We start from the raw sequence: 13,309 nt of genomic DNA, 5'->3' as shown, positions 1-13,309 counted from the left end.
AAAAATAAAATTTAAAAAGTTTTTTTAAAAGTGTCTCAAAGATCTCCCTTCCAGGCAAATTATGTTTCAGGGTTAACTGCAAACCCTTTGAAAGCCAGGGAAGAGAAGGCATGCGACAACTATAAACCAATTCTTTACTGGAACAGCCTCATGAGGCACCAGCAGAGCAACTTTCTTCAGCCTTCAATCCAACACAGTCAAGTCTGTGAGATACCAAGTTGGACAGATAAAGGGAACTGGATGGTGCGATGGGAGTAGAGGGAAAAAGTAGATTGATTAATGCAATGAAAGTCTAATGCTTCTACCAGCCCATTTCCCACCCATCGCCTTGCCCATCATGCTTTCATACAGGGACATCTTTTCAAAATCAAGATGAGGGGGGGGCAACCCCACCAAACAAAAACCTTAGTGAATTTTGTCACAGGGCCCTGCTGAAAGAAGGCTCAACAGTTTGCACGTTAAAAGGACATGATCCCTATGCAGAAAGTGCTGCTGGAAGAGGAGAACTCCAAGTCGCTAAACATGGCCTGAACGCTCTCAGGACATGACATGTAACAAGGAGAAGCTTGAGGTCCAGGCTAAAATCAGAAAGGAAACACACTGTCTTGTTTGGGCCTGTGAGTCAGTGTCTCAGCACAGTCCAAGAGCCCTGTGAGTCTCTCCTGAAATGCAAGTACGTCTGGCTCCCACACTCAGTCCATCTCCATCGACATTAGCCGGCGGCGCTCTCGTCTTGTTTCCTGCACTTCCTTCTTGCAGCACCAACGGGAGCTGCAGTAGCCAATGAGGCAGGATAACAGTCCGATGACAGTGGCCAGACCGATGCCAATCAATAGGGGATACTTGAAAGCATTCAGAACTGAAAGAGGAAGACAAAGTCATTAGATATCACTGAGAAACTCAGAGATTCCCTTTACTTATTCTTGCCTAAAAAAGGGAGAAAATCCCACATTATTCAGTCATAGGCAGATTAATTATTTCAGAAGGAAATTACCAGTTTTCTTTCTTGATTTCTGTCTTTTGAGGTTTGGAAAATTGGTCTCTTACTGGACTTCCTTACTACTTTACCCTAATGTTTCCTCCACCATTTCAAAGACTCAGGGAGGCTGGAAGCACCCGAGGAACCTTGGCGTGAGACAGCAAAGCAGTGCTAGTTCCAAAAGGTATCCCATTACCTGTTCCTCCAAACCAAAGTCTTACAAAATTTCCCCAGAGGTAGACAGCACTTTGCAATATATTTCCAAAATGTAAGGAGTGGACTCCTTTACGCTTTGCTTGATTAGAACTATTCATACACTATATTCACTGCCACTCAGCAACCCTGTCTAATCAAACTCCAAATTTGGTACCTAAACAAGAAATTTTATTTGTAGGCACCAACTGTTCAGTTAAAATGCAAGGTCAAGAACTGTAAGGAGTTTGGAAAGTACAGTTACAATAGTTATCTGCACAATAAGAAGAACAAAAGCCTCTGATTCCTTTCAAGTTCATGGAACTTCCCAATATAACCTTTCCTGGAAATACTGAAAAGAAAGCAACTAGTTCAAAACTCCTCCTGCATTAATTTTCCTCCCCGGCTACGTGCTGAATGCAGCATCCAGTGTGTAGCTTGCTTCTCATGAAGTCTAGCAACTCTTGCAACTCAGGTTGGAAAGCAGACAAGGCATTAAGTGCAAGGAGCAGTACGTCTTGTGGTCAGGGGAGGGAGGAAGGAGTCAGAGCTGACTTTCTGTTCTCAGCTTTGATATTAACCACAATGCGATTCTACTTCAGCACGCCCTATGTGCTAACCAAGGCTTCCTCCTGCAGGCAGTAGAAGGGTTAACACTTTGAGAGAATACCATGCCTTGACTGAAAGACACCTCAGCTATGCAAAACATCACCAAGAGATGATCAGGAAAGAGAACATTCCAGTCTGACGAGTGTGATCTGTTCAAGGCTTACCGGGTCTACAGAATCTGGAATCTGGAATTGGAAGTTGCAAAACAATAGAAAAGGATAACAGTGTCTAATGAGATTATCACAAACACCTTTGGAAACAGCCATGAGGAATACTTGTCACAGAAAGACAAGGTGTTAAAAAACAACAACCAAAAAAGGTGTTACATAACACATGTTGCAATCTCTTACCATCCATTTTCACAGACAGAAAGATGGGTTTGGCTTTGATGTCAGGTTCCCGCTGCCATACACCAGTGGCAGACCGCACCCATGGGGTCACTACACAATAGTGGTTCCCAAAGTCGTGGTCCTCACAGCCATGCACACGGAGCCGGAATTCCAGTGGGCTGATTCTCTCCAGGCTGAGATCACTGCTCCCGTTTCTCCTGCTCTGTGTCACAATCCCTTTACGGTCCAGCGAGGCTAGCAAGACTGGTTCTCTGTCCAACGCAAAGGAGCGCACCGCAAACCAGGACACATCAAAGGACATATCATCTGCATTTGTGGACAAAGAAGAATTTGAACATGTTTGTGAGCTCTGAAGAGTGTTCATAGTGCCAGTTGTCAGCAGAAAGGCTGATCTGCAAACAGCATAGCCAACGCTGGTCTGACAACAGAAGAAGAAAAGAAAAGAAAGAAAAAAAACGAAGTGCTCTGAACATGTCCTTTCTAGGAGGATTCAAGCAGTGAACCGCAATGAAATGCACTGGCAGAAAAAAATGTAGCTGCACAGAAAGAGTGTCTTACCACAGGGATGACAAAGAGGAGATTTCTTGCTTTCCTGTCTGCTATCCTAAAATTTATATTTAATCTCTGATCCAAGAGATCAAGCAGGCCTAGTGTCATAAGAAGTTCTACAACTAGGCTGAACTTACAGTGAAAAGGGAGTGGAAGTGCTAGGTATTTGCGAGCAGAGAGTGATTTGCTAATATTATCTTCATGCAGGGCCTACAGAAACCTCTTTCCTGAAGGCCCCTTCCTTGCATTTAGCGTGCCTAAATGAACATAAAAATTCTACAGAGAGCACAAAAAGTTACCTACAGAAGTACAAAGCACCCAGGAGCAAAGCCTGACCACGATGCTTTTATAGATTTTTGTTTGACAGTAGGTTACTGTCACACATCGTGAGGCATCACGCATTGTAGAAGTCTTACCACCCAAGGAGATAGTCTATAAAATGCATTTGCAACACCTTCCACGTTTAACATAGCTGACAGGTAGTCAGAGTTCATTATCAGTTCTCCTTATGTTCATGCAAGATCCTATTGATCCCATTAGCAGATCTCAGTCTTAACCCCATTAGGCTGATGTAGCTGAGTATCTGCTTTACAAATCACCGCTATTCTTTGCTAACGTGAGCCCAGCAACACCTGTCAGAGTCTGAAACCTGGCATGATCTAGAGCATAGACAGGAAAACCTGCTCGCTTGTCCCCCTTCCTAGCACATTAGCAAACTGATGGGCCCAAACTGGAAACAGAGGTTACTATCTCCGTCCTGAGTTTGGGGTACTGGTAGAACGTGTGCACAGAGATTAACTTTTTCGTACTTAAGGCAGTCCCAGTGATTTTGGTGATACATCAAACCTCCATTTGCTAGTATTGAGATCTCTGAAGAATACAGTATTAGTAACCTGAAATTTAGAACTGATATTTCATCTAACTGAGTTTGCTCTTCTCTAAACTTTCACATTTGATCTCCAGGCTAATGGAAAAATTAAAGCCCTAAACCTGCTGCTATACTTTAAGTCTTTGCAGATATAAGTGAAGACAATTTTTAAGCCTCTATCAAGCAAGCTAACACTTCGGAAAAGAAGGGAACCTTAAATTAGCATTTGAAAGTAAAGTGAAGTAAAGGGAAACCCTCAGCTCTGTTACTTGAAGTACAGCATCAGCTGGCCAGGTAGAACATTTCCCCTTACTGCAGACAAAAAAAAAAAAAAAACCAAAAAACCCAACAAAACAAAACAATAAAAAAAAAAACCACCCACTGTTTGGGGTATAATTAACTTCCTTGTAACATGCACTGGTTTTACACACATCTTCAAAAACAAAACAAAAAGATTAGAAAGCAGATGTTACTACCAGAGACGCTGCCTGACCAAACTGTTTTAGGACACCAGCCAGTTTCCTGCCCTGCTGGCCATGGCCAGGTGCTTCGGGTGACAGCACAGAACCTCAGGAGAGCACCTGGCTTGTTCTGCAGCCCTACAGCAGGAGTAGGTCTCCCAGTTCTACATGGAGGTCAGCATAGGTCATACGGATCAGCAGCCCTCACAACAATCACTCCTGCCCATCATACTGCTATTAGTTACTTGGCACAGCACTCGGACTGCTTCTCCTGAAAGCAAAGTTAATAAAAATTACCATAAATGCACGTTCAGTTAACAGGACCAAACTTTGAGCTCTGCTTTGTGTGCTCATCCAACTGTCTGTGGAAAATAGGGCCTCTGCTGGAGAAAGCTCTGTTTCTATAAACTACTCTTGGTCTCTGCTGCTTGTTTATGCCAAATACGGCAATAGCACCGGTCCACAGGCAGTCAGGTTGGGAACGACCAACTCCTTCCAAAGATCATCCAGGCTGCCATTAGCGCTTATGTTTCCAGGTACTGTAAGAGCATATGGACACCTTCCAGGCTAAGCCAAACTACTCTGAACACACCATTGCACTTGCTAAAAAAGGTTTAAAGAATAAATTTAGAGAGACATATATGTAAAAATCATCCAGCCTTCAGATTGCCAGGCAACTTGCTACCTTTGAAGAATTCCTTCTTTTCAGTCTCAGTTAATTTGAGGTTCCCTCATACAAAGATGAGCACAGGCACTTGCTGTCATTTTGAAACAGCTGAATCTATCTTCTGTAATCACAACATGGGACAACAGTATTATGCCAACATGTTTTATTAGTCAGTATACACAGTGCGCAATTAGTGACTCACTACAGACAGCAAGAGGGAGAATTTGGCTCCGAGTACTCTTTGTCACTACCCTTCTTGAAATAGCTTCATACAGCAAAGCCATCTGATTCATTTCTATATATCTCTGGGTTTCATGCAATAACAACACGGGAAAATTTAGCACAACCAGGACATATATCAGGTGCTCTCTAAAGATCAGTCATGAACATGTCTAGCAGCTCCCAAGTGCTAATGAATACGTAGTTTTACTGACATAAAATGAGTCCCCAAAAGCATCTGTACTATTCCACATACATCTTGAATCAACATTGACAAGTAATTCTCACAATTTTTGTTCCCAGTCTACAAAAACAAACCCAACCACCAGAACCACACTCACACTTAACGCTACAAAGGTTTCTTTCACTGGTTCATTCCATGCTCCACCTGGACAAGGTGCCCCACGTTACAGGAAAGCGTAACATCCCACTGCCAAGCTCACAAGGCCATCAAGGACCTCAGCGTCCCCAGCTCATACAACTTGGCTGCTTTCATAAAGGAACACAAAGCACTGGGAGCTGGACAGTTCAGAGCTCGGCAAGCAGAGTAACGGTGGTGCTACACTTCCTTCCCTCCTCAGTTAGTGATGATCATCAACATGTAAAGCACATCTTTATGCACATTTCCATTTGACACACAGGACTAAGCTGTCTGGGTCTTAGCTGCTTCCCTGGCCAACCACTCCTCAAAACAGGGAATCCTATTTCTAGACCAGCTCTTAGGAACCATACACTTCCACTGCTTAGAATGGAGCTCTCTCAGCATCTTGTTACAGTGCTGAATCACAATTTTGAGACCCTTTTTGTTTACTACATTTAAATGAGGTTGAATAGGGCTTCCTAGAGAGCTGAGCAAACCACTTCAAGCCATATAAGAGGTAAACAAGCTGGTTTTGTTAAATTCTCGAGAGTGCCCACTGGGTCTGTCTGGGGCAGATAAAAAAAAAAATCATTTCCTTTCAAGCACAGTAAGTAATACTTTTAAATCCCTAAGCACGTAGCCCAAGAAAGGGTGATCTGGGAAGTCTGGAGAGATCGTTTGTGAAAATGTGTATTCAACAGAAATATCAGAAGCAGCTTTTATATCTTTAGGGCACAGAAGAACTACTATTTTCCCCTGACACACACATGCTCCCCTCATATCAATTCAAAACACCAACCACAGCTGCCAAGCCAAAGGAGCACTTTAGCTGGAGCAGTTGCTGCCATGTACTCAGCTTAGTAATACACACTCCGTTTCAGCAGGGTCTCAAAGAAGCAGAGGAAATTAAAGCACACAGTAGGCACGCCAAAGCCTTTTCCACCCTTTTGAAAATTTCCCACAGGGTGGGTACACACAAACACACAGAGTATTTTGAATTGCCTCTGCCAGACAAGGGTCCAACCCCTAAATAATGCTTCTAGAAACAAAGGGATCAAACTAGCTGTAACAAAGAAGGGCACTGACAAAGATCATTGGTCATTTAACTTCTCCCCAGCTCCTTGGAAGTACTTTATTTTTCTGAGGAGAGGTAGCACCTGACCTCAATTTATTACAGGAAGCATACATACTAACCCATACGCATGCTTGCAAAGTTGAGTGTCTATGTGCACAAGAGCAGAGCTGGCTGGCACACCAAGTGTGTTTAAAGTGTTTTCGACACACATTTAACAAGAGATCCTATGAAATTCCCTGATCCTTCTTTGCTCACAAGAGGGCCCGAAACACAGCCTTGCAAGCAGCTCTGACACCAGAAGAGTAGATGGCCTTTGAAAGCCATCATGCCCCTCAGGAGAAAGTCAAATGCAATTGCTCTGCTCTCCTTTCTCATCACATTCCCAAATGGAAACATCATGCCTGTACTGCTGTCTCTTGTTTTCTTCTAGGAGATGCTGGCAACTCTTGCTCTGTTTATCTGATTACCTGGTGTAAGCTTTCCCTAACAATGTGCTTTATTTCCCCACTGGGATGAGACAAGCCCTGTTATTTTCACAGTCTGTCTAACATTCTGGCACTCATTTAAAAAGCAAGTTCTCCATGCCAGTTGTGAATTAAATTGTGATACTGACTCAGCATAGAGATAGATCAGAGATGAGATACAGGGAAAACAGGTTACTACCAAGGAGCTACATGTTTGTTATCATACGAGCCCTTAAGGCTCCTCTTCTTCCCCTAACCTGCTCCATTATCCAACTGTTCTAGTCCCCTCCATCTCTCAAGGCCAAGAAGGCAGACTGACAAGGGAAGTCTGCATACCTTAACAGCTGTCACATAGATTCCAGCTGTACCCTGCAGCTCTTCTGCCGGTCTCATCCAGAGGACCAGCAACAACTGCAGAGGGGCCAGCTTCTCAGCCCATCTGAAAGGCCCAGATGGGGTTTCTCCACCTAGCATGGCTGGTTAGGGCCCAACATCCTGCTCATTGCACAAGTTAGAATAGAATAGAATCATTAAGTTGGAAAAGACCTCCAAGATCATCAAGTACAACCATCAACCTAACACCACCATGCTTACCAAACCATGTTCCAAGGTGCCACATCTACACGTTTTTTGAACACCTCCAGGGATGGTGACTCCACCACTTCCTTTGGCAGCCTGTTCCAATACTTGACAATCCTTTCAGTAAAGAATTTTTCCTAATATCCAACCTAAACTCCCTCTGATGCAACTTGAGGCCACTTCCTCTCATCCTATCATTGGTTACTTGGGAGAAGAGACCAACACTCAAGTCACTATAACCCCCTTTCAGGTAGTTGTAGAGAGCAATGAGGTCTCCCCTCAGCCTCCTCTTCTCCAGACTAAGCAATCCCAGTTTCCTCAGCCATTCCTCATAAGACTTGTGCTCCAGATCCCTCACCAGCTTCGCTGCTTTTCTCTGGATGCACTCCAGCACCTCACTGTCTTTCTTGTACTGAGAGGCCCAAAACTGAACACAGTATTTGAGGTGCGGCCTCACCAGTGCCAAGTACAGGGGCACAATCACTTCCCTACTCTTGTTGGCCCCACTATTCCTCATACAAGCCAGAATGCTGTTGGCCGCCTTGGCCACTGGGGCACACTGCTGGCTCACGTTCAGCCAGCTGTCAACCAGCACCTTCAGGTCCCTTTCCGCCACGCAGCTTTCCAGCCACTCTTGCCCAAGCCTGTAGCGTTGCATGGGGTTGTTGTGCTCAAAGTGCAGGACCCAGCACTTTGCCTTGTTGAACCTCGTACAACTGACCTCAGCCCATCGATCCAGCCTGTCCAGATCCCTCTGCAGAGCCTTCCTACCCTCAAGGAGGTTGACACTGCTGCTCAATTTGGTGTGATCTGCAAACTTATTAAGGGAGTATGCAATCCCCTCATCCAGATCATTAGTAAGATATTAAACAAGACTGGCCCCAAAACTGAGCCCTAGGGAACGCCACTTATGACCGGCCATCAACTGGATTTAACTCCGTTCACCACAACTCTGTGAGCTCGGCCATTCAGCCAGGTTTTTTTACACGTCAAAGAGTACACCTATCTAATCCATGAGCCGCCAGGAAGATGTCGTGGGAGACAGTGTCAAAGGCTTTGCTAAAGTCCAGACAGATAACACCCACAGCCTTTCCCTCATCCACTAGGCAGGTCACCTGGTCATAGAAGGAGTTCAGGCTGGTCAAGCAGGACGTGCCTTTCATGAACCCATGCTGGCTGGGCCTGATCCAGTTGAGGCTCAGAGCATGGTCTGAATTGTGCTGATGAGGAGCTCTTCAAAGAGGTCACCTTTTTACTTAGATCCATCTGATTACCCTTATCTTGTCAGTGCTTCTCCCAGTCTCAAGCTACCAAACACACACAAAACCATCATGAACCCATCTGCGGCAGAGCACTGACAGAAGAGCCCCACTGTTACTAAGTGGCCTCTTTTCAAGCTTTAAGCAGGTCAGGGATGCTGAGGCCTCTTTCACAAGGCAATCCCAAGCTTATTTTAGCTGCTGAACACCAGCAGAAGCAAGCAGCTGCTCCCTGCCAGCAATTATTGCTTTGCAAAGGAAGCCAGACGCTTTACGTACTGCCTCACAACAATACCTGTAAGAGCTTGGGCACACTTCAACTCAGAAGAGGCTTCCTGCTGAGCAGAAACCGCAGGACAGACTGAGGTGTACATACAGGCATACGTCACTGCTTACTGTGTCCAGTATCCAAGCTATGAACCTTTTGACAGCAATAAAATTTACTCAGCTTTTCCTCCCTACCAAGCATTTCAATAATACAATCTACAGACTTCTATCATTTTTTTCACAGGCAGCACAAAACTATAATCTAGCAAATTGCTTCCCTGCTACGCTCAGATGTAATGTAGAACAGACATCTCAGAATTTTGAAGTGATGGGCCTTTACTAAGCTTGGTACTTCACCTCATCAGCTACTAAATACAAGTAATATTTTCTGCACAGCACCTCTTTTGTAGCAGCTCATGCATAGATTACTAAATTTTGCATGAATCATGACATCTTTATATTTAAGTATATACACATATATATTTATATTTACATACACATATGTAGATTTATTTTAAATTTTTATATTCATGTATATAAATATATACGTACATACATATATATGTATATATAATGACTTTTTAAAAGCTAAACCTACTCCAAACTCAAATTTTGAGTATAATAACCAGTTATTCTCATGGCACTTTAATGAAAAGCAGCTCAGGCAATGCTTGGCAAGCAGCTAGGTTTTGAGCAATTCTCTGAACTTTCCAGACCTTTGGCTTTAAAATGTCTGCTATCCTTTTCACAGCAATTAGGTACTGTGTTTGTTTCTTCTTCCACACAAAAAAGGAGGCTCACCTCTGAAGACATCAGCAATAAACATTAGTTTTCAGCATTTAGGCTGCAGTAGGCAATTTTTATGATTTTTAGATTTACATAAAGCTTAAATTCACTCTGAAATGTCAAGCAGACTGGCTAAGTGACTAAGATTTGTTTAGAGGTGATCATTTTCTGCTAACAGGTTTTGCCAATGGACCTCCTTTCCAACGAAAGGAAACAGGAACAGTTTTCATGACCCATCTACTGGTTGTAGGCTGAGATAGTCAACAGTGGGGTTAGTTGGTACAGGCAGCACAAGGGGGTTTAGCAGTAAGCATACTTTTTCCCTCCCCTCAGAATGCAAAGCAAAAAAATCTTGTTTTAAATCAGTTCAGTGCCGGTTCTCAATTCTCCACCCTCACTCAAAGGACATAGGGTTGAGCTGCTGGTGTTATTCTGCCCGGTGAAGTCAAATGAGTTACAAGTAATTTTGACAAAATACCTGGCTCAAATGCCATTCCTTCTGTTGTGACGATACACAGCAAATCTGCCAGTTCGCCCTGGTAAATTGTCGGGTTGTCAGAATGCACCGAGACATTAAACACAGGACCTAGAAAAGAGAAACCGCAATTATTCATGACAGTCTTTTCATCAGTGTCCAAAACCTTTCTTGTATGTTCTTGAAGTATTCTCTGCTAGTTTTTAGAGACAGAACTCTGAAGCAGGGATAAGCAATCATGTAAGTTTTCACAAAACAGTTATTCATTTTTAGCCATTAACTCCTGCACTAAGACGAAGTACTCAAACTGCCAGACCTGTCACCCAACACAGAGGCTACTGCAGAAGTCTGCCTTCTGCTGTCCTGCAGAAAATGAGCCAGTCTTCCACTGGTGACTCTAAAAGCCTGACAGTTCAGTCTTCAGGCTAATCCAGCATAGATCTTTTTAGCTGAGGCTGTCAATACAAACTCAAGATAGAGCAAACCAGTATTTGAACAATACAGATGGTTTTGCTACAGAACTGAAACCCAGGCAATACAAGAAGCGCATCTGATAACACTTTTCTGTGGGTTTTCCTTCAGGCTCTGCCACAGATAGCTTCTTCTGTAGAAGATGTTTCTAAGACCAAGGGTACAGTAACTCCTTCAGTTGCAAAGTGGTGATGATATTGATGAAAACTATTAGGCTGTTATGAAATGCTCAGACACCATGACAACATGTAGCGTTTGACTTCTGAGGTACATCAGTTAAAAAAAAAAATTTCCCCAAATTTTCACAACTACATCTCATGCAAAACTAACAAAATCACAACTTCTCAGATATGCCAACATTGCTAGTACTCTGTTTCACAGGGCAGAAACTGAAGCACACATCTAAATATCCTTAGTGATTTCTCTACTAAACAAGGGGAGGGAAACAAGTAGGAGGAGAGCTGATACTAATAGTGGCCTCCATGATGGTTCTGGGGGAAAGAGGCCAGGGAACCCAAGAAGAAACTTGAGACTTAGATTAAAAATTAACACTTTTTACCTTCCCTGGACTCCATGAGCTGCTATTATTACCTGGCTCAGGTACCTCTGGGACAGCAGCAGCAACAACAAGCATAGAAAGGTGGCTTGGGCATGAAAGAAAAGCTGTTGAAAGATTTGCTCTCCTTCACTCTTACATGCTACTGTTTCAGTACAGGAACTGTAAATTTCAAACCCACTGAGTATCTGTGGCCAACAAGGCTTTTGATGTAGAACATTTAAGAAAACTATCCAAGCAACCCATTTGTCCCTTGCCCTCCCGACAGATTTATGTGGAAAGCCATGCGGATAACTCACCATACTGCACATACTTATCACATCACTTCCAAACTGAGTTTCTGGAAAGAAACTTGAATGTGCTGTGAAGACAGAGTTGTTATTTTTGGTGAAGCTATTCTAGACTACACAGGCTGGCTTGTTTCGGTCAGCAGAGATTACACAGCACACTAAGAAATTAATTCCAATTACAATGCAACAATTACTTCTGTGGCATTCAAAATTCCACCCCCCTCCTCTGTACCAGAAGCAGTTGCACTTTGTAGATAAGGGCAGTATGTAGACATACATCCCAGAGGTTTGTGCCCACCTTGACACTAGAAGTCCTCTCTAACAAAAAAATAAGATTGCAAGTTAACCTACCAAGCAAGGATAAAAGGGTGGCAGAGATGCAGTAGAAGTTACACGCAGACTACTAGCTGAGATTACTGCATGCTTAGGCTAGAATATATTTAAGGAAATAAGAGACCTAGAACACTCTAAAGCTGTTAAGGTTGTGACTTCACAAGCACTTAATCTCAGTATGATGGGATCCTTTTCTGGGGAAATGGAGAGAGACTAATCTGATTGCTTCCTCATTCTCTGTCCAAACTTTCTTTGTGAATTCAATTTATTTCCTGACATTCACAGACACACACTCCTCAACCATATTTCCTTTGCAGCCTATTGGATTATTTGTCTTCAGAAAAAAAACAAGATATTTTCCACTCATTTAGAGCTGTGCAGACAGAAGTTCAAGGTCCTAGGGGACTAAAGGCAGCACGGACCAGGGCACTCCAGCCAACTGTAACCAGAAAAGTCTCAAGCTGTATGTGAACTGTCACAGCAACAGAAACAAAGAGACTGTCAAATCTGCCAGGAACATCCCTGCATTCCCAGCACCTATCCTCTGCTGCGCTGATCAAAGGCAAAACAGCATCATAATAATCCTCCTAACCCCCTATAGCTTGGGGTCTATGCTAAGTTCCAGCAGCAAGGTGACATCGTCAGGAATACGGGACATGCTTTACTCCAGGAAACAGGCTCTGTCCTGGCTAGACGCTGGCAGGGATCGAGCAAGGGAGATGAACTGAGTGATCCCAACTTTGTCAGGCTAAGGATGGGCTGCCTTACTCCTGCCCTGACAGGGTAAACAGGGAAAGACAGCGTACGTTCAGAGTGGACTTTTCAGGCCTTATTTCTAGGTTGAAAGTCCAAGCATTTACTGCATTCAGTAGACACTGGCTTCAAACCCTGGCACGCCAACAAACCACTAAAGCAGAGTGGAGTCTGAGCAATCCTGGCCATTGCATGTCACAAGGGTAAAAGCTAAGCTTGTTTGGTCACCCAGCCAGGAAAGGCCATGTATCATGATAATGCAACACTCCCTACATACTCTTCTTCAGTTCTGGGTCACCAAGCACCTCTCTACTCTGCCTCCCACATGAAAAGTCAAAGCTTCCTAAGCAGGAAGAAGGCTGCTAGGCAGCAGCTGCTCTGTCATTTCATGATCATACTTCCCCTTGGTAAGCCACAAACAGTGATTTCCCTTTGCTTATTTCCCTGCTAGGGTATGTCTCCTACAAACTACCATCTGTACCTCCAGGGAGAAATCACTCTCCTGCGTTAGAAGAACTGGATTTCGACAGAGAGCCTGGAGATGTGTCAAAGGCTGTACTCTTCCCTCTCCAGCTGAAGAGGGAAAACAACTTTTTTTTTTTTTTAAACCTAAGCAAGCTTCTTTACAGTGAAAGCTTCTTAGTTCAGCCTTGAAAACTGTGTGGCTGCAACTTCCTAGAAGGAGTATCTTTCTTTGGAAGTATCTCAGGCCTTCTGCCCACATGCCCCATAACCTGGGCCTTAAG

General features: G+C 43.7%; 1 protein-coding gene across 1 annotated transcript in view; it reads right to left on the bottom strand.

Annotated features, from left to right (window-relative positions):
* Nucleotides 1-13,309, bottom strand: part of PTGFRN (prostaglandin F2 receptor inhibitor) — a 72,200-nt gene continuing 58,891 nt past the window's right edge. The window contains exons 7-9 of the mRNA XM_086752963.1: nt 10,164-10,271; nt 2,131-2,436; nt 1-859 (exon numbers count right to left, since the gene is read on the bottom strand). Of these exons, the coding sequence (XP_086609089.1) occupies nt 693-859; nt 2,131-2,436; nt 10,164-10,271 (581 nt within the window). The 3' untranslated portion in view covers nt 1-692. The remainder of the gene's footprint in view (nt 860-2,130; nt 2,437-10,163; nt 10,272-13,309) is intronic.

The sequence above is a fragment of the Chlamydotis macqueenii genome, chromosome 1 (assembly GCF_036417535.1).
Source record: "Chlamydotis macqueenii isolate bChlMac1 chromosome 1, bChlMac1.mat, whole genome shotgun sequence".
Classification (NCBI taxonomy): Eukaryota; Metazoa; Chordata; class Aves; order Otidiformes; family Otididae; genus Chlamydotis; species Chlamydotis macqueenii.
This window is presented reverse-complemented; position numbering and strand designations above follow the sequence as displayed.